The sequence below is a fragment of the Oryctolagus cuniculus genome, chromosome 3 (assembly GCF_964237555.1).
Source record: "Oryctolagus cuniculus chromosome 3, mOryCun1.1, whole genome shotgun sequence".
Classification (NCBI taxonomy): Eukaryota; Metazoa; Chordata; class Mammalia; order Lagomorpha; family Leporidae; genus Oryctolagus; species Oryctolagus cuniculus.
The window spans coordinates 69,320,036-69,341,641 of NC_091434.1; the positions used below are offsets into that span (position 1 = coordinate 69,320,036).

At 42.0% G+C, this 21,606-nt stretch overlaps 1 protein-coding gene across 7 annotated transcripts in view; it reads left to right on the forward strand.

Annotated features, from left to right (window-relative positions):
• The window catches only part of SLC25A12 (solute carrier family 25 member 12), a 123,894-nt gene extending 117,561 nt beyond the window's left edge, over nucleotides 1-6,333 (forward strand). For all 7 annotated transcript variants that reach the window (XM_070070695.1, XM_070070693.1, XM_070070697.1 and 4 more), the window contains 4 exons: nucleotides 1,059-1,197; nucleotides 3,990-4,148; nucleotides 4,275-4,365; nucleotides 5,704-6,333. In XM_070070695.1, coding sequence (XP_069926796.1) covers nucleotides 1,059-1,197; nucleotides 3,990-4,148; nucleotides 4,275-4,365; nucleotides 5,704-5,890 — 576 coding nt within the window. In that variant the 3' untranslated portion in view covers nucleotides 5,891-6,333. The remainder of the gene's footprint in view (nucleotides 1-1,058; nucleotides 1,198-3,989; nucleotides 4,149-4,274; nucleotides 4,366-5,703) is intronic.
• The last annotated feature ends 15,273 nt before the right edge of the window (nucleotides 6,334-21,606 follow it).

Here is a 21,606-nt window from a genome sequence, read left to right on the forward strand (position 1 = left end):
CATCATCTGCTGCCTTCCAGGCACATTATCAAGAAGCTAGATTGAAGCAGAGGCGGGGTTTGATCCAAGGCCCCTGGATACAGGATGTGGACATCCCAAGTGGCAGCTTAACTTGCTGTGCCACAATGCCCATCCCACTTTGTTAGTTTTTCTAACTATTTTTACTAGTTGCCTAAGAATTAAACTATTAATCTTGGGATTCTAAGCCTAGACCCTTCCATTCATAGCTGCTGCCAAAGCTATGAATAACAGTCAGCCTCAAATTTGAGAACTGAATTTTTATTATCCTTAAAATACATATACACATATATGTATGTATAGTTCGGTAGATATAAAGTTTCATCATGCAGTGTTAAATTATGGAGCTCTGCTGTGCAGCACTGTGCTTAAAGTTAATATGCTACACACTTAAAAATTGGTTAAGTACATATGTTCTTACCACAAGAAAAGATAAATTAATAAATTTATTTGAATCTATACTAGAAATTCCAGAAAATTACTACTCATCAAAATAGTCCTGTTTTTCAGCTTTGAGCCATGTGTAGTTCCCTGTGCTGTGCTAGACTCCCCTCATCGCCATTTACCTTCCACATTCCTTTTTTTTTTTTTAAACAGGCAGAGTGGACAATGAGAGAGAGACAGAGAGAAAGGTCTTTCTTTGCCATTGGTTCACCCTCCAATGGCCGCCGCGGCCGGCACGCTGCAGCCGGCACACCACGCTGATCCGATGGCAGGAGCCAGGTACTTATCCTGGTCTCCCATGGCGTGCAGGGCCCAAGGACTTGGGCCATCCTCCACTGCACTCCCTGGCCACAGCAGAGAGCTGGCCTGGAAGAGGGGCAACCGGGACAGAATCCGGCGCCCCGACCAGGACTAGAACCCTGTGTGCCGGTGCCGCAGGCAGAGGATTAGCCTAGTGAGCCGCGGCGCCGGCCCACATTCCTTCTAATGCTGGTCGAGGGCCACCTCAGCCTTGTCACTGATAGCCCTCCAGTCCTGGGGAGGCATTCAGACCTTGTTTACTCACTGTTTTAAACTATTTCCTCCCTGTTTGATAGGGTGCCAAAGCGTGTTTCCTCCGAGACATTCCCTTTTCTGCAATCTATTTCCCTGTTTATGCTCATTGCAAACTACTTCTGGCTGATGAAAATGGACATGTGGGAGGCTTAAATCTCCTTGCAGCTGGAGCCATGGCAGGTAACTACCGAATTGTTTGGAACCAAAAGAATCCTTTTCTCATCCTTTTTAAGCCATACAGAATCTCTGTATACTTTTCCCTTTTATTTCTGGAAGGGTTATTGTTTGTATCTGACTTCATTTAAATATCGCTTTTTCTCCTTTGTGGGACGTGCTATAATTCTGATGAGAGTTAATTACATTTGCATAATGTGGATAAACAGCTTAATGCAGCTTAGCAACTCTGAGCCAAATTAGATCTGCCCATCTAAATTGGGCTTTCATCATTAATGTGTTTCTTAGCCTCCTGTGCCCCTGAAACCTTGGGTGCAGCCAAGCTAAGCATTAAGGTGAAAAAGTTCTTCATCAAATCAGTTGTTTTGTTCTACCTCAAGCTATGCATAGCTCTAGCATGCCCTTACTTTATATATAGGAATCTACATGATTTGACTCAAAATTGAGTTTTCTTCATGAAGCTGTTCCTGTTCTTCCTGCCATCACTTTCATTAAACTGAAAAACAGTTACCCCTTAACAGACCACCCTGAACTCTGACCCTTAATACTTTGCCTTTTCTTCAGGATTATTTGTGTAAGTTCTGTGCTGTGTGTCAGCGGAGAGGTTCTTGTGGACAGGAGTTTCCACGATCACCTTCCCTAATAATAGGAGCTCAATAAATGTCATTGGAATGGATGAAAACTTTAAGATACTTAATTAAGCATAAAAGGAATTCCATCTCAAAGAGGAGCCTAACAAATGCAGGAGGGTACTACGATGCTTCCTTCTGGTCTCTCAGGTGTAGCCTTACTCTTGAGTGATGAAGGAGCTGACTTGGAATAGAAGGGGTACCAACACAGAGAAATGATAGAAGAAGGAAAGGGTGTGTATCTGCTCTCCATATAGCCACCAAGAAGCCATTGTAGAACTCAGTGTGGCTTTGACCACCTGTGTGGCTGTCACTATTGGGCTCATTCTCTTCTGGTGTCCCTGGCTAAACAGCCAGCCTGAGTGTGTCCCAAAGTGTGATATGCTTGGTGTGTGGTGGAAGACCTTGGTTCCAAGAATGTTGGGATGGACCGTGTTGTTGCTCTTGCCTGTGGTAACAGGCAATGGCTTGTGATGATTTAAAAACTTCTGTAGGAGCTTTGAGCCCCTCTTGGGATCCAGCAAGTCCCTTGTCTTCAGACATTTGTAATTTCAGTCAGATGCCTGTTCAAAAGCCAGGAGAATGAGTTTGTCCAGCTGCTTTTTTGGTATTCACCTGTCTCCTGGATTTAAATGGGGCCAACATTTCCCCATAGGCTTTCTCCTGTGCTTTTCAGTCAGTAGCAAAGAGCAGCCAGGAAAGACAGTCTGATCATGGGCAAGCATTTGCTGTTGGTTGACAGAACCAAGTAAATATTTTCCAAGTCAGCACCAACTTCTCGCCCACAGACATTTGATGTCAGTTTTCAGAATGAGAGATGAATTTCTCTAATTTTTACCAGTAAAGCTTTGCTGGCAGGCACTGAGTACATTCAGCCTCCTGCCTACCAAGGCAGGCAATTTACCTAGTTTCATCTGAAGAGGGTGCAGAATTTGCATTGCTATCTAACAGAGCCCCCCACAAGGCCCGCTAACTCCATCTGCCTAGTGATGATATAATGATATTAAAGCCAAATTGAATTTCTTCCCCCGAGGGAGGTTATGGTGCTCCTTAGTTCCCTGTTTTGTCTATAAGTAAAAGGTGTGGTTGTAAAATCCATCTTCTCTGTCCCACTGCTGATCAGTCTCCACCTGACCCCAGGGAACTCCAGCTCTGGGACGGATGGGAAGGGGACAGATGGGAGGGCCATCCTGCAGCTCCCCTGTAGTTCCTTACCTGGCTGCCTGGCCTCCTCTCGCTTCAGTTGTAATGACTTCTGTCATGTAAGCGTGTGTGAAATGAGTCACACTCTTGAGTTAGCCCTCCCAACAGGTGCATGGCTGTGAGTATTGATACTCACTTCTCACAATAGGGCTGACAAGAATCAGTACAACTTACCCAGTTTGGTGTCAGATATATTTAGCAGCTCATTAAATTAACATTATTCTCTTATTTATTATACATGAAAAGTCTTGAATCTTTCTTAGGACAGCAAAAAAGGAGGTAAAATAATGGAAACCAAAAGGGAACATTTGGAAATTATCCTATTAATATTGCTGCATTTTTTCCCTCTCACAGGTCTTTTGTATCAAGCAGTGTAGAGTAATGGTCTTTTTTTTAAAATTTTTTTATTTTTTGACAGGCAGAGTGGACAGTGAGAGAGAGAGAGAAAGGTCTTCCTTTGCCGTTGGTTCACCCTCCAATGGCCGCCGCGGCTGGTGCGCTGCAGCGGGCGTACCACGCTGATCCGATGGCAGGAGCCAGGTGCTTCTCCTGGTCTCCCATGGGGTACAGGGCCAAAACACTTGGGCCATCCTCCACTGCACTCCCTGGACACAGCAGAGAGCTAGCCTGGAAGAGGGGCAACCGGGACAGAATCCGGCGCCCCGACCAGGACTAGAACCCTGTGTGCCGGTGCCGCAGGCAGAGGATTAGCCTAGTGAGCCGCGGCGCCGGCACGAGTAATGGTCTTAATTCAGAAAAAAACACTAAAGCAGTTTGGCCCTAACAATCTGAAGCAGCTAACAGGCCTCTAGATTTTTTTTTTTTCTGTTAGTGTCCAGACTTCTGTTTAAGTGGCTCTGAGTTCCCCTTAAGTGGTTAAAGTTGCAGATTGTGTTGTTCAATGTTAGTAGTTTTTCTGTCCTTTAAAAGTACTTGGATGAATTAAATGTGGCTTTCTCCTGAAAGGGGTGCCTGCTGCTTCTCTGGTGACCCCTGCGGATGTCATCAAGACAAGACTGCAAGTGGCTGCCCGCGCTGGTCAGACAACCTACAGTGGTGTCATTGACTGTTTCAGGAAGATACTCCGGGAAGAAGGGCCCTCGGCATTTTGGAAAGGGACTGCAGGTAGGGGCTGGGGCCACGCGGAATGGCTGGCTAGCATTTGTGTCCTGCTCCCCTGTTTCTCAGTGCCTGTCTTTGCCATGGTCACCCTGGTTTTAAGTCTGTGCCATGCCCTCCCCTCTTTTTCAGCTCGAGTGTTTCGATCCTCTCCCCAGTTTGGTGTTACTTTGGTCACCTATGAACTTCTCCAGCGGTGGTTTTACATTGATTTTGGAGGCTTGTAAGTACAGCTGTTCAGTTCTTCTACAAAGAAATCACCAAAACCATCAAAATGTTTGGTCTATCAAAACATTTTTAGAATTCTTAGAAAGCCAGTAAGATAGACCCCTTCAAGACCAATGCATTTAAAACAGTAGGCTTAAGAAGCTTCAGTATTAGGAGAACAAGACCTCAACAAAGACCAATCATACATAGTATTAAGTAGTTGTTTGGGAAAATCTTAAAGAGGCAATGGATGAAAATACTGCAGGAAAAATTGTCTTTTTTAGTGTAAGTAAATACTGAGCTTCATGAAATTAGGTCCTCATCATGTGGATTTTATTATGTAGCCTTTTTGCCAGAAGCAGTGTAAATGTGTACTAGTAACACTTTTGTGAATTGTCTTTGAAAGGCCCAAACCCTTTTGCAACTCTGATATTTCATTATTCACAGTAATTTATGGTTAGATAGGTAGAGTTGTTCTTAGAGCTAACTTATTGCAGGAAACCTCAGTAGGTTCTTAGACAAGTTTTGTCCCATGGAGATAACCATTAGAGGGGAATAGACCAAAACATTGTTCTGTCTGAAGCTTAGCACTTGAAGTATGTGGTGGGGAGAAGAGGGATTATTTGTTGATTTTGCTGGGTGGGGAAAGTTATACCCAAAGCAAGTTTATCAGCTAAAGCAGAAAACTATCGCATTTCAGAACCCTTCCCTCATAACCTTTGTACCCCTTTCCTGCTGAAAGGCCAGGTAAGGAATTAGCTGTTGTACCAAGGAGTAAAGGGACCTAGACAAAGAGAGTAAGATCAGTCTTACACTTCCAGTGGAGAGATGTTAAGCATCAGGCTTTTCTGTGCTTTTACATTCTGTAAGAGCTAAATCTATTTCTCTTTATACAGTTTTAGAGTGGTAACCTATAAGAGTCTACATTTAAAAGGAAAGTATACACTTATGAAAATATATGAAAGTTTGAAAATATGTATGTTTATGATTAACTCAATATATATTTAGTGCAGAATGTTTGGAAAAGAGTAAAGTATAAAAGAAAAATCATCCATAATCTGATTTCCCAAGGATTGTTCATACTAAGGATATTTTTTTCTGATATTATTTCTATGGATCTACTTATGTAGATATAGGAGCGTTGAAATTGAGGCCATTTCTCATCTAAGTAGATTATGTGAATGTGTTATTTTCAGAGCAGCTATAAATCACGCCTAATGCAGTGTAGATGACATGGAAATGGTTGAGACACACATTCTTCTTTGTGGCACGTGGGTCAAACTGAGAACGTTCAGTTGTAAACCAACCTCATCAGTCTCAAGCACACTAACTGTTGACTTTTTCCTGTCAACAGCAAACCCTCTGGCTCGGAACCAACACCTAAGTCACGTATCGCAGACCTTCCCCCTGCCAATCCTGATCACATCGGTGGATACAGACTCGCCACAGCCACTTTTGCTGGCATTGAAAACAAGTTTGGCCTTTATCTCCCCAAGTTTAAGTCTCCTGTTGCTGTGGTTCAGTCAAAGGCAGCTCAGTGATGAGATGACCATTGAGTGTGGCAAAATGGCGCCCTGAAGAGAGACATAGGAGCGCAGCCCTGTAATGTATCCAGTCAGCTGCATGGTGCTGACTGAGCTGAGCAGTCAGACTACTCTTTCTATATGACATATACATATATTTGTTTATAAAGTAACCATTGCCCAGGGGCAGAAAACCACAACGCAGTTTCAAGCTTTAGTCTTATGTGTTGAATGTTTTTCTAAGCCTTGGCATGAATTAGTGTTCTAGACTCTGCTTTGCACAGCTTGCACTTACAGTGACTGTACATATTGTACATCTTTGTACAGAGACATCTTGGCACCTCATCCCAAAAAATCACATTTATAGAAATGTAATGCAGTTCTGAGTGGCTTGAAATGTACAGAATGTTTTGAAAGTGTTTTATTAAGAATCACATGAGAATAAATGTATTAAAATTAAATTCATTCTCTTATTGGTGATTTATGAAAATAAAGCATCAATATCAGGTGTATTTAATTCCCAGTTTGTCTTCCATTCTAGAAGAAGGCATTTGCTGATACAAGGCATAGCGAGACCTAGTGCTGATGCTGCTGAATAGGTGATACTTTGGAAAGATGATGCGTGCATGCCAGTGGACAGCAGAGGACCAGGCTAATGATTATGCGGGTGCTGATGTGTTTCCATTTGTAACGTGTATGTAGATCCTCCTCTGTTCATCAGTCAGAAAGCATTTCCTAGACAGCTCCTCTCCTGTCAGTGTGCATATGGAAATAGGGATGTCTCCTGCATTACTGGCTTAGTTTTGCAAGGCAGAAGCCAAGCTTTCGAAAGAATAGAGGATACTTTGGCAATTTTCCTTCATATGGACATGATTCCAAACAAAAATAAACTGCACACCAAAATATATGCCATGTGGTTGGATTTTCCTTCGTGAATATACTGGTAGTGTTTTTTGTTCTGATTCACTGTTGGTTTCAAGCAACTCATGATTTGGTTTGTTCTGTCTCCCACCTTTATAAGAAATGGACAATTTGGTTGGGAAAGGGCTAGCGTGGTCAGGGGAAGGAAAAAGAAAGAGAAGAAAACCGCTATCTGGTTATTTAGTGGGATCTAGGTCCTTACTTAAGAGTCCAAATGCATACTACTTATTCCAAAAGTCACTCACCAAGGGTGTTATTAGTAATTTGGATCTAAACATGCATCTTGACAGCCATGTCTACACTTTGCTATGGATGTGATTTGATGTGTACCATCAGAATTTATTTACTTTAGCAAAGTGCTTTGGGGAAACATTATTGCTATTGCCATTGAGCCAGGACATGAGAATGTATGCAAATATTTTCAAGGGACAAGCCTGGAGATGGACCAAGTCACTTAGTATCTTACATAGCATTCATCAGCTGATGACTGACAGCCCTGTAACCACAATTATAAGCTCTCTCAAGACCCTCCACGTACAAAGGAATTAACCTTGAAAGCAAGTTATTTCGAAGTGTGTTAGATTGGTCTCATTAGAATGGAACAAGGAACAATACACTTGGTTTGCTGTTACTGCTTGTTAAAAATACAAAATGCTCATATAATATGTATGTGTATAGAGATATGAAAATACCCTCTTTACTCTTTTTTTTGCCCTCTACCACTTCTTACCCAGAGGTTATCTCTGCTAACAGGTTAGAATATAAATTTATAGTCTCTTTCTTATAAATCTATATAAACATATGAGTATATATTTTTAAAACTATGATTATATTATGTATTTGTTATTCTGTGACTGCTGTTGTTCACTCAATATGTCTTTGGGATCTTTCCATGTTGGATCATAAATATTTATCTTCTTTTTAATAGCTGCATAATATTTCATTGTATGGGTTAAGATACTTTTCATTAATATTCCCTTGACACTTACTCATTTTCCCTCTCACTATTGCAAACAGTGCTGTAGTGGACGGTAAATATCTTTGAATGAATATTTTGAGTGTATGTGCTAGTAGTGTTTCACTAGAATAGATATAGTATTTAAAATTGGAATTGAAAGTCACAAGATCTGAGTATTAAATTTTTATACTTATTACTACAGTGTTCCTCAAAAATGCTTTACTTATTTGCCTTCTTACAGTCAGCATAGGAGAATGTCTATTTGTTTTTCAACCCAAGGAAAAATGGATATTATCATTCTTTTATATTTTTAGGCAAATCATGGCAGGTGATCACTATTATTTTAATTTTCCCTTTCCTAACTACTAGAGGTGTTGAATTTCTTATATACTGGCCATTAGTACATTTTCTTATTATGGAATATACATGAAACATATACAAGGAATCTTCAAAAAGCTCATAGAAAACATATACTTTGAAAATTATGTATGAATTTCAAAATTTTTTGCCCTGAAATAAACTTTTAATTCCATTTTTCCACATACTTTGTGAAATAATCCTTGGAAGTTTCCATGTATACACAGACATGCACATGGCACACACACACACATATTTTTAGACAAATAATCTTAAAGTACACATCCATGTGAGGCCACTTGGCCAAGATATAGATCATTTTCAGTTCCCACAAGTTCGATCATTTTTAGCACCCCACAAGTTTTCCATATGTCTTCCCACAATGCCCTTGCTACACTTTGATGCCATCCCTACTCTTCATTTGCTTTTCTTTATACTTTTAATAAATATATTTATCTATAAATGCATATCTATTTCTATAATCCAAAAACACTATAGTTAGCTGCTGATTTTGAAATAATATGAATCAGAATAAATTATATACTTTCGAAACTTCTTTTGCTAGACATTCTATTTGTAAAATCTATCCATACAATTATTATGTGTAGGTATACTTTGTTGATTCTATTGTATATTATTTATTTTCCATTTTATTCTTGATGAACATTTGATTTTTTCCCAGTTTGGAGATATTGCAAATAGTGCTATGGATATTTTAAACATATATTCTGGAGTATGCATCTTTAAAAGGTTAGTGCATCAGAGTGGAATCATAGAGTCAAAGGATTTATATATTCAGCTTCACTAGATCATGTCAAAGTGTTCTACAAAGATTCTTACACTGACTTAACATCCCCCCAGGATGTGTTGGCTTTTCAGTTTCTATCAGTCTGGTAGGTATGTAATGATATCTCATTGTGAGTGTGTGTGTGTTTTAAATTTAACAGAGTTAGAGAGAGAGACAGAGAGAAAGGTCTTCCTTCCTTTGGTTCACCCCCTAAAAGGCTGCTACGGCCGGCACTGCGCCAATCCGAAGCCAGGAGCCAGGTGCTTGCTTCCTCGTGGTCTCCCATGTGGGTGCAGGCGCCCAAGGACCTTGGCCATCCTCCACTGCCCTGCCGGGCCACAGCAGAGAGCTGGACTAGAAGAGAACTGGGACTAGAACCCAGCACCCATATGGGATGCTGGGGCCACAGGCAGAGGATTAACCAAGTGAGCCACAGTGCTGGCCCCCTCATTGTGGTTTTAATTAGCACAGGACAGTATCAAATGAGACTGAACCTTTCATAATTTATTGACAATTTTGGTTTCATCTTTGGTGAATGCAGTAATGTGCTAAAACCTTGGCCCATTTTAAAAATTTGTTTTCCAGAGAATTCTATACTACTTTGTGTTGCAGAATCTTTTACCATTTTATGCCCTCTTCCCCAATGTTTTTTTTTTTTTTTTTAATTTTTTTTTTTTTATTTTTGACAGGCAGAGTGGACAGTGAGAGAGAGAGACAGAGAGAAAGGTCTTCCTTTGCCGTTGGTTCACCCTCCAATGGCCGCCGCAGCCGGCGCGCTGCGGCCGGCGCACCGCGCTGATCCGATGGCAGGAGCCAGGAGCCAGGTGCTTTTCCTGGTCTCCCATGGGGTGCAGGGCCCAAGCACCTGGGCCATCCTCCACTGCACTCCCTGGCCACAGCAGAGGGCTGGCCTGGAAGAAGGGCAACCGGGACAGAATCCGGCGCCCCGACCGGGACTAGAACCCGGTGTGCCGGCGCCGCTAGGCGGAGGATTAGCCTAGTGAGCCGCGGCGCCGGCCTCCCCAATGTTTTTGACATATTAACATTTAAAATTGTTCAGATACATTGGTATTTCTCCTTTGGTTAGCTTAATTTTTTAAAATATTTATTCCCTAGGACAAAAAAATCATTAACATTTTCCTGTCAGATGTTTAAAATAGTTTTGCTTCTTATATTTTAGGTTACATCCCATTTGAATCTATCTTTGGCATATAGTACAAGGTAATTGTTTTTGCTTCTTTATATGGCTAGACTATTAATGCCAGCACTGTTCATTGAAAAGACCTTCCTTTCCCTGTTGGTTTGAATACTTTGTTGTGTTAACTGACGTTATGTTTATGGACCTACTTTTGGCCTCTTTATTTTGTTATATTGGTCTTTTCCTGTGCCAATATATATTCTCTTCAATAATCTATACTTCAAAAAATGTTTTGATATATAATGTAGCAAATCTTTTCACCGTGTTATTTTTCTTTCTTTTGTTTTTTAAAGATTTATTTCATTTATTTGAAAGAGTTACAGAGAGATGTAGAGACAGAGAGAGGTCCTTCATCTGCTGGTTCACTCCCCAGATGGCCACAACGGCTGGAGCTGCGCCGATCAGGAGCTAGGAGCCAGGAGCCTCCTCCGGGTCTCCCATGTGGGTGTAGGGGCCCAAGGACCTGGGCCATCCTCCACTGCTATCCCAGGCCACAGCAGAGAGCCGGACTGGAAGAGGAGCAGCCAAGACTAGAACTGGCGCCCATATGGGATGCTGGCGATTCAGGCCAGGGCGTTAACCGGATGCGCCACAGCGCCGGCCCTCACCTTGTTATTTTTCAAGAGTTTCTTCATTCTTTGATATTCCACATACAAATTAGAAATAGCTTATTAAATTCCACCATAAAAGTAAACAAACCAAACACACTAAAATTTTGATCAGAGTTGCAATAAATTTGTAAGCCATTTTAGGAGAATGTATATCACTATAGTGAAACTTCCAATCTATTAGCATGATATATCTCTATTTATTTAAGTCATTTTAATGTCTCAATAACATAATTATCAAAAATTATACAAAAAGATTGTATATATATTCATTCCTAGGCACATCATATATTTGAATGCTATCATAAAAATATCATTTTTAAAATGTCATTTCTAGTGTGCAGGAGCATGATTGAGTCTGTTCCCCACCACCACCATTTACTTTTAAAAACTTTGAAACCTATAGAAAAGTATAAGTAGGTAAAACGAGTATCTTTTCACGTGCTTAGAGATATTTGTGGTTCTTTTACCTATTTTTTAGTTGGACCTTGTCTTACTACTGAGTTCTAAGAGTTCTGTATACATGCCGGGTGTCGGTCATACATCAGATTCACAATTTTTTCTCCCAGTCTGTTTTCTTAATAGTGTCTTTTTAAAAAAGATTTTATTTATTTATTTGAGAGGTAGAGTTACAGACAGTGAGGGGTAGAGAAAGAGAGAGAGGTCTTCCATCCATTGGTTCACTCCCCAAATGGCCACAATGGCCAGAGCTGCACGGATCGGAAGCCAGGAGCCAGGTGCAGGGGCCCAGCACTTGGGCCATCTTCCACTGCGTTCTCAGATCATAGCAGAGAGCTGGATTGGAAGAAGAGCAGGTAGGACTAGAACCAGTGCCCATATGGGATGCCGGCGCTGCAGGTAGAGTATTAACTGACTGTGCCACAGTGCTGGCCCCTTAATAGTGTCTTTAGAAGCATAAATGTTTCAAAGTTTTATTAAGTTCAGTTTTTGTCTTATTCATCATGCTTTTGGTATCATCTTTAATTACATTAAGGTCATGAAGATTTTCTTGAAAAGTTTTTGTTTTAGCTCTTAGATTTATGATCCATTTGAGTTGATTTTTGTACGTGGTATTAAGGAGCAAAATTCATTTTTTGCATGTAGATATCCAAAGCTTTCAATATTTTTTTTTATTTAAGATTTCTTTTATTTATTTGAAAGAGTTACAGAGAGAGGGAGAGAGAGAGAGAGAGAGAGGTCTTCAATCCACTAGTTCACATTAGAAGGAAGCTGGACTGGAAGTGGAGCAGCTGGGATTCAAACTGGTACCTTTATGGGATGCTGGTGCTATAGGCCAGGGCTCTAACCCACTCCAGCCCCTTGAGTTATGTATTTATTCAGAAATCCCCCTGCCCCTTCTGTTGGTTTACTTCCCAAATGACTAGGAGCCAAGAACTCAATCCAGGTCTCCTACTTGGGTGGCAGAGACCCAGCTACTGAGCTGTCACTGCTGCCTCCTATGTACACATTAGCAGGAAGCTGGAATTGGAAGTGGAGCCAGAACTTGAACCCAGGTCTTCTAGTATGGAATGTGGGCATTCCAGTTGGCATCTTGACCACTGAGCCAAATGCCCACCACTTTTTTTTTTTTTTTTTAACAGGCAGAGTGGACAGTGAGAGAGAGAGAGAGAGAGAAAGAGAGAAAGGTCTTCCTTTTCCATTGGTTCACCCTCCAATGGTCACTGCTGCCGGCACGCTGCGGCCAGCACACCGCACTGATCCGAAGGCAGGAGCCAGGTGCTTCTCCTAGTCTCCCACAGGGTGCAGGGCCCAAGCACTTGGGCCATCCTCCACTGCACTCCCGGGCCACAGCAGAGAGCTGGCCTGGAAGAGGGGCAACCGGGACAGAATCCGGCGCCCCGACTGGGACTAGAACCTGGTGTGCTGGCGCCGCTAGGCGGAGGATTAGCCTATTGAGCCGCAGTGCCGGCCCACTATTTCTTGAAAAGACTATTCTTTGTTCCAGTGAATTGCTGTGGTGCTTTTTTTTTTTTTCTTTTTAAGATGTATTTATCTGAAAGGCAGAGTTACAGAGAGGGAGAGGCAGAGAAAGAGTGATATCTTCCATTTGCTGGAAGACTCCCCCGGATGGCTACAGTGGGCCAGGAGCTTCATCTAGATCTCCCACTTGGGTACGAGGGCCCAAGTCCCTCTTCGGCTGCTTTCCCAGGTCCATTAGCAGGGAGTGGATTGGATTGGAAGTGGAGCAGTTGACACGAACTGGCACCTGTAAGGAATGCTGGTGTTGGTGTTGCAGGTGGCAGCTTTACCTGCTATGCCACAGCACCAGCCTTCACTTTGGTGCTTTTATCAAAATTAATTGAGCATACATGTAAGGGTTTATTTCTAGACTCTCACCTCTGCACATTTGCCAGTACCACACTCTCTTGATTACTATAGCTTCACATTAAGTTTCTTTTTAAAGATTTATTTATTTACTTGAAAGTCAGAGTTACGCAGAGAGAAGGAGAGGCAGAGAGAGAGAGAGAGAGGTCTTCCATCTTTTGGTTCATTTCGCAATTGGCTATAATGGTTGGAGCTATGTTGGTCTGAAGCCAGGAGCCAGGAGCTTCTGGGTATCCTACGTGGGTGCAGGGGCCCAAGGACTTGGGCCATCTTCTACTGCTTTCCCAAGCCATAGCAGAGAGCTGGAGCAGCTGAGATTCTAACCGGTGCCCATATGGGATGCCTGCACTGCAGGCTGTGGCTTTAGCAGATAGCCACAGCGCTGGCCCCTACATTAAGTTTTGAAATAGAAAAGTGTAAATCCTTTATCTTTGTTCTTTTTCAATTGTTTTGGCTATATCTATAAATTTAAGGATTAGCTTGTCAGTGTCTTAAAAAATGCCAGCTAGTTTTTGATAGGGATTTTGTTAAGTGTTGAGATCAACTTGGGGAGAATTGCTGTCTTGACAATCTTGAGTCTTCCAATCTACAAACTTGTAAACTCTGTGCTGTAGCATTTAAAATCTCAGGCATGTTTGTAGTTATCAGTGAATATGTGCACTTCTTTAGTAAATTTATTCCTAAATACATTATTTATGATGTTTTTATTAGCATATAGCTTTAACTTCATTTTTTGTTAGTATATAGAGATATTGATTCTTATATATTGATTTTATGTCTTGCAACCCTGCTGAATTCACTGTTGGGTTTTCTGTCTCTTGTTGTTCATCTCTTCCTCCTTTATACTTAGGTTCCTTTTACAGCCTTTTTTTTTTTTTTTTTTTTTTTTTTGTAAAATATATGTTCTGTCATCTAGCATTTTTTTGAAAGATTTATTTATTTATTTATTTGAAAGGTAGAGTTACAGAGAGAGTGAGAGCGAGAGCTAGAGAGAGAGGAGTGAGAGAAGAGAAACAGAGCTCTTCCATATGCTGGTTCACTCCCCAGATGGCTGCAACAGTCAGGATTGTGCTAGGCTGAAGCCAGGAGCCAGGAGCTTCTGAACTCCCACATGGCTGCAGGGGCCCAAGCTTTTGGGTCATCTGCTGCTTTCCCAGATGTATTAACAGGGAGCTGGATCAGAGGTGGAGCAGCTGGGTCTCAGATCAGCACCAACATGGGATGCCAGCTCTGCAGGCTGCAGCTTAACCCCTGCTTCTACCATTTTAATTCCTTTGTTTAAACTGGTTTTGGAGTTATTTTCTTAGTAGTTGCTGTGGGAGTTATACATCTTAATTTTCATAAGATACCTGTGATTAATATTAATTCAAATAAAATATATTCCAGTAAAATGTAAAAACTTTTATATGTAAAAATAAGTCCATTTCCTTCCTTCCTTCCTTCCTTTTGCTATTGTAGCCAAAACCTTATAGTACAGTTTCAAAAGTATTATTCTTTACAATTATATTTATTTCAAATATTTATTGTTTAAAATTATTTATTTGTTTTAAAGATTTATTTATTTATTTTAAAGAGTTATGAGGGCCAGCACTGTGGTATAGCAGGTAAAGCCACCACCCCTGGCACCTACATCCCATATGGACACTGGTTTGAGACTAGCTGCTCCACTTCTGATCCAGCACCCTCCTAATGCACCTGGGAAAGCTGTGGAAGATGCCCAAGTCGTTGGGCCCCTGCACCCATATGGAAGACCCAGAAGAGACTTCTGGCTCTTGGCTTTGGATCACCCTAGCTCTGGCCATTATGGCCATTTGGGGAGTGAACCATCAGATGGAAATGTTTTCTCTCTCTTGTTCTCTATCTCTCTCTCCTCTCCCTCTTTCTGTCTTTCAAATAAATAAATAAATAATTTTTAAAAATTAGTGAGAGAGAGATATCAATCTTTCATCCATTGGTTCACTCCCCAGTTGGCTGCAACAGCTGGGACTGGGCCAGACAGAAGCCAGGAGCCTGGAATCCATCCACATCTCCCACATGGGTGGCAGGAGCCCAGATATTTGGACCATCTGCTGCTGCTATTTCAGGCTCATTAGCAGGGAGGAAGCTGGATCAGAAGTAAAGCAGGGGCCGGCACTGTGGTATAGTGGGTAAAGCCACTGCCTGCAGTGCCGACATCCCTTATGGGCACCAGTTTGGGTCCTGGCTGTTCCACTTCTGGTCCAGCTCTCTGCTGTGGCCTGGGAGGGCAGTGGAAGATGGCCTAAGGCATTAGGCCCCTGTGCCCACGTCGGGGACCCAGAGGAAGCTCCTGCTTTGGATCAGCTCAGTTCCAGCCATTGTGGCCATTTGGGGAGTGAACCAGTGGATGGAAGACCTCTCTCGTTATCTGTCTCTGTCTCTGTCTGTCTCTCTCTCTCTCTGCCTCTGTCTCTCTTAACTCTGCCTTTCAAATAAATAAGTAAATCTTTAAAAAGAAGAAGAAGTGGAGCAGTTAGGACTCCAACCCATGCTCATATGGGATGCCAGCATTGAAGACAGATTAACCCACTTTGCCACAACTCCAACCCCTATTTATTTTTTATGTACTTGAAAGGCAGAATGAGAGAGATCTACTCTCTGCTGGTTCACTCCACAAATGCCTGCAACAGCACAGCCTGGAACTCCATCCAGTTCTCCCAGATGGGTGGCAGGGGCCCAAGAACTTGAACTGAAGCCTCCCAAGATGAATTAGCAGTAAGCTGGATTGGAAGTGGAACAGCCAGGACTCAAAACTGTCACAGTGATATGGTATTCAGTCATTTCAAATGGCAGCTTAATCTGCACCACATGCCTACACATATTTATTTATTTCAAAGGCGGAGAAACCCACTGACCATCTGTGTTCAGTCCCCAAATGCCTGCAGCAGCCAGGGCTAGGCCTAGGCTAGGCAGAAGACCAGGAACCAAATTCAAACTGGTCTCCCCTGTATGTGGATAGCAGGGACCCAACTAACTACATCAGCTGCTCCCAAGATGCACTGGAGCAGGAAGTGGGGGCTTGTACCTAGCTACTCCAGTATGAGATGTGGATGTCCTAATCAGCATTCCCTTCCCTGCACTTGTGTTTCCAATCAAGATAAGAGAAAATAAAGCATACAAAATTTATTTATGTAATTTATATTATTTATGTAATTGCCTTTATTGGTGCTGTTTATTTCTTCACATGAATTTGAGTTAGCATTTACTGTTAACTTCTTTTCAGATACTAGAAGGACTTTCTTTAGTAATTCTTGCAAGGAGGGCTGGTTAGCAACACACACACCGTGATTATTTGTTCCAAGATGTCACTAATTTACCTTCTGCTTCCAAGAGTAGTTTTCCTGGATATAGAATTCTTGGTTGGGGCCGGCGCCGCGGCTCACTAGGCTAATCCTCCACCTTGCGGCGCCGGCACACAGGGTTCTAGTCCCGGTCGGGGCGCTGGATTCTGTCCTGGTTGCCCCTCTTCCAGGCCAGCCCTCTGCTGTGGCCAGGGAGTGCAGTGGAGGATGGCCCAAGTGCTTGGGCCCTGCATCCCATGGGAGACCAGCATAAGTACCTGGCTCCTGCCATCAGATCAGCGCGATGCGCCGGCCGCAGCGCGCTGGCTGCGGCAGCCATTGGAGGGTGAACCAATGGAAAAGGAAGACCTTTCTCTCTGTCTCTCTCTCTCTCTCTCTCTCACTGTCCACTCTGCCTGTCAAAAAAAAAAAAAAAAAAAAAAAGAATTCTTGGTTGACAGTTTTTTTCTTGCAGAACTTTGAATATGTCATTCTCCTGGTTTATGGCATCCACTTTTCTGATGAGAAGTCATCTGTGGGTCACATTGTGGTTCCCATATAGATGGTAAGTAAAATTTTCTCTTGCTCTTTGAAAATCTTCTCTTTGTCTTTGGAGTATATGTCTAAGTGTGAATCTATTTTTTTCTTTCCTTTTTGCTCTTTTTACTCTTTTTTTCTGGAATGTCAGTTATGCTGGATGTTAATTCATTTTTTTCTTTCAGTTTTTCAGATTTTCGGGTTTTGATTAGTTCTCCTGAGGTCAGTTTTGTTAAATTTTAAGTTTTCTAGAAATTTGTTCATTTTATCTAAATTTTAAATTTTATTATTTTTAAATGCCTGTGGTATATCATATTCTATGTTTTTCATTTTCAGTATTATTTATGACTTCTTACTGTATTTTAATGATTCTTACCAGAGGTTAGTCAGTTTTATTAGACTTTACAGAGATCCAAATTTAGCTTTGTTGATCTTTAAAAAATTTTTTTAAATTTATTTAAAAGTCAGAAGAGAGAAAGAAAACTGGGAGCCAGGTTCTCTCTCTCTCTCTCTTTTTTCTTTTAATTTTTTGACAGGCAGAGTGGACAGTGAGTCTTCCTTTGCCATTGGTTCACCCTCCAATGGCCGCCACGGCTGGTGCACCGCATTGATCCGAAGGCAGGAGCCAGGTGCTTCTCCTAGTCTCCCATGGGGTGCAGGGCCCAAGCACTTGGGCCATCCTCCACTGCACTCCTGGGCCACAGCAGAGAGCTGGCCTGGAAGAGGGGCAACCGGGACAGAATCCGGCGCCCTGACTGGGACTAGAACCCTGTGTGCCGGCGCCGCAGGTGGAGGATTAGCCTATTGAGCCATGGCGCCAGCCAAGGGAGTCAGGTTCTCAATCCAGGTCTCCCATATGGGTGGCAGGGACTCAAGTACTTAAAGCCCATCTTGCTGCCTCCCAGAGCACACATTAATGGGAGACTGGAATTGGAAGTGGAGTCAGAGGATGGCCCAAGTGCTTGGGCCCTGCACCCGCATGGGAGACCAGGAGAAGCACCTGGCTCCTGGCTTCGGATCAGCAAGATGCACCATCCGCAGCGCACGGGCTGCGGCGGCCATTGGAGGGTGAACCAACGGCAAAGAAAGACCTTTCTCTCTCTCTCTCTCTCTCTCTCACTGCCCACTCTGCCTGTTAAAAAAAAAAAAAAAAAAAAAAAAAAAAAAAAAAAAAAAGGAAGTGGAGTCGGGACATCTTGGTTGATTTCGAGTTTTGGCAATCACAAATAAACCTGCAATAAACATTGTGCAGGTTTTGGTGTGAACATAACTTTTCAACTCATTTGAGTAAATACCAAGGAACAGAGTGATTAGATTCTATGGTGAGAGTATGTTTAGTTTTGTAAGAGACTGCCAGACTATCTTGCAGAGTGGGTATACTATTTTACACTTGTACCAGCAACGAATGAGTGTTCCTCTTGCTACATGTCCTAGTGGTATTGGGTAGTGTCAGCATTTTGATTTGGGCCATTCTTACCAATGTGTAGTGCTATCTCATTGTTTTAATTTGCAGTATCCTAATGATAGACAGTGTTTTAATGAGTTTTTAAGTTTCCTTGTATATTTGGGATATACAGTCCTATATCAGATTTCTCTTTTGCAAATTTTGTCTTCCTTTTTATGTCTTAACTTCTCATTTTTTTGACATTGTCACAAGCAGTTTTTAATTTTAATGAAGCCTGCCTCATCAGTTATTTCATGTCTGGATCATCCCTTTAGTGTTGTATCTAAAAAGTCACTGCTGTACCCCAGTATCTACCTATCAAAGGTTTTTTCTTCCAGGAATTTTAGAGTTTTGTGCTTTACATTTTGTGGGCATAAAGTTGTTCATAATATTCTTTTATTATAATTTTAATGTCTATGGAATCTGAAGTGATGGCTCCTGTTTCATTTCTGATAGATTGTGTCCTCTTTTTTTTTTTTCATTCTCTACTAACTTTCTGTTTGTAATTTCTGCTCTAATTGATTTCTGCTGTAGTTTTCATTATGTTTTTTCTTCTTACTTTGGGTTTTTTAAAAAGAATTATTTTATTTATTTGAAAGAGTTACAGAGAGACGTAGAGCCAGAGAGAGAGAGAGAGAGGTCGTCCATTCCGCTGGTTCACTCCCCAAATGACTACAATGGCCAGAGCTGTGCTGATCTGAAGCAAGGAGCCAGGTGCTTCTTTCTCGTCTCCAACGTGGATGCAGGGTTCCAAGGACTTGGGCCATCTTCTACTGCTTTCTCAAGCCATAGCAGAGAGCTGGACTGGAAGTGGAGCAGCCAGGACTAGCACTGGTACCCATATGGGATGCCAGTGCCGCAGGCGGAGGATTAACCCACTGTGCCCCCAGTTTGTGGTTTTAATTAAACATTTTATATAATTTTCTTTTCCAGCCTTTCTTACCATATAACTTATCTGTTAGGCCAGTTAAAAATAATATAAGTTCTTAGTTTTACCTTCATCTATTCCTTCTCTGATTTTCTTCCTTTCTTTGTGTAGATCAGAGTTTCTGACCTATATCTTTTTCCTTCTTTCTGAAGAACTTTTTAACATTTCTTGCAAGGCAAATCTGATAGTAAATTTTCTTAATTTTTAAAGGATAATTTCAAAGTGAAGAGTTCTAGGTTGGGGTGGGTGTGTAACATATTGGTTAAGAAATCAGTTGGAATGCCCATATTCCTGTGGTGGAGTACTTGGGTTCAAGTTCTCACTCTGCTGTTGATTCTAGCTTCCTGCTAATGTGCACCCTGAGACACAGCAGGTGATGGGACAAGTGCTTGAGTCCCTGCCATCCACATGGAAGATTCCAATTGAGTTCTGGGATCCTGGCTTTAGCCTGGCCCAGTCCCAGGTGTCACGAGCATTTGAAGTGAACCAGCATATAGGAACTTTCTGTCTCTGTTTCTCTGCCTCTCAGATCAAGTTTTAAAAAAATAGGTTGGTGATTTTGTTCTTGCAACTCTTTAGATATTTTACTACCTTTCTTCTTGTTAACATGGTTTCTCAGAACAAGTAGAATTAATTTTCAATTTGCTTCTTTGTGGGTAAGATATTTTTCTCCTCTACCTTCTTCTGAGATTTTTCTCTGTATATTTGATTTTCTGAAGTTTGAATATATTATACCTAGTTGTAATCTTGTTGGCATTTATCCTGCTTTGTGTTCTCTGAGCTTCCTGGATTTGTAGTATCTGACATTAATTCTGGGAAGTTATCAGTCATTACTTCAAACGCTGCTGTTTCTTCCCTTGTCATTGCCTTTTGTTATTCCAGTCATTCAGGTATTATTACACATTTTATAGATGTTCCATTCTTGGATTTTCATTTTTTTTTAAGATTTATTTTATTTGAAAGGCAGAGTTACAGAGAGAGAGAAAGGGAGGGAGAGAGAGAGAGTGAAAGAGAGAGAGATCTTCTGTCTGTTGTTTTCACTCCCTAAAATGGATGTAATGGCCCAGTCTAGGCCAGGCCAGGCCAAATCCCGGAGCCTGGAACTCCATCCAGGTCTCCTGTGTGGGTGGCAGGGACCTAAGTATGTGCTCCTGTGGGTTGCTGGCAGCAGGTTAACCCACTGCACGACAACATAGGCCCTTCCCCACTCACCCCGCATCCCCCAGTCTTTTTCCTCTTTGTTTTTCACTTTTGGAAGTTTCAAACTCAGTTTCTTTTCTCAGCCATGTCCAGTCTAGTAATGAGCCAGCCCATTAAAGGCATTCTTCACTTCTGCTAGTATTTTTTTATCTCTAGCATTCAAGATTTATTTATTTGCTATTTGAAAATCAGAGCTTCAGAAAGAGAGGAAGAGACAGAGGGAGAGAGAAAAATCTTCCATCTGCTGGTTCACTCCCTAAATGTCCTCAATGGTCAGGGCCGGGCCAGATCAAAGCTAGGAGCCAAGAGCTTCATCCAAGCCTCCCACATGGATGTAAGGGCCAAAGGACTTGGGCCATTCTCTGCTACTTTCCCAGGCCATAGCAGAGAGCTAGATCAGAAGAGGAGCAGCTTGGACTCAAACCAACACCTATATGGGATGCCAATGCTGCAGATGGTGGCTTAACCTGCTATACTGCAATGCAGGCCCCGATCTCTAGCATTTTTATGTTCTTAGAATTTTCATCTCTCATTACATTTTGCATTCATCTGTTTCTGTGTGTTTTCTATTTCTATTTTCTATTGTTTCCATTAATTCCCTTAGCATATTAATATTTTTAAAAATTCCTGTTTGATAATCCTGGCATTCTGGTATACCTGGTTCTGGTTCTGATGCTGTTTTTTTCAAATTGTGTTTGAGACCCACTTTTGGTGGCTGCTGCTTCTGCTCATCAAAGCCTGTGATGAGCCAGTGGGCTGTGCTGCCAGTATTCCGATTCTGGGGATAGGCTTCTCTTTTCCTCCTGGAAAAGGCATTTTCTGCCTTCTCTAGCTCCAATGGCTTCACCCAGCCATATTCTAGGCTGGGTATAGACACTTCTTTAGCCCAGCTCTTGACCCATGGGTGGGGACAGAACATGCTCAATTATTTTTTATTTTTAAAAAGATTCATTGAGGGGCTGGCGCTGTGGCATAGTTAAGCCACTGCCTCTGCCTGTGGAACCAGTGTCCCATATGGGCACTGATTTGAGTCCTGGCTGCTCTACTTGTGATCCAGCTCCATGCTGATGGCCTAGGAAAGCAGCAGAGGATGGCTCAAGTGCTTGGGCCCCTGCATCCACGTGGGAGACCCAGAGAAAGCTCCTGGTTTT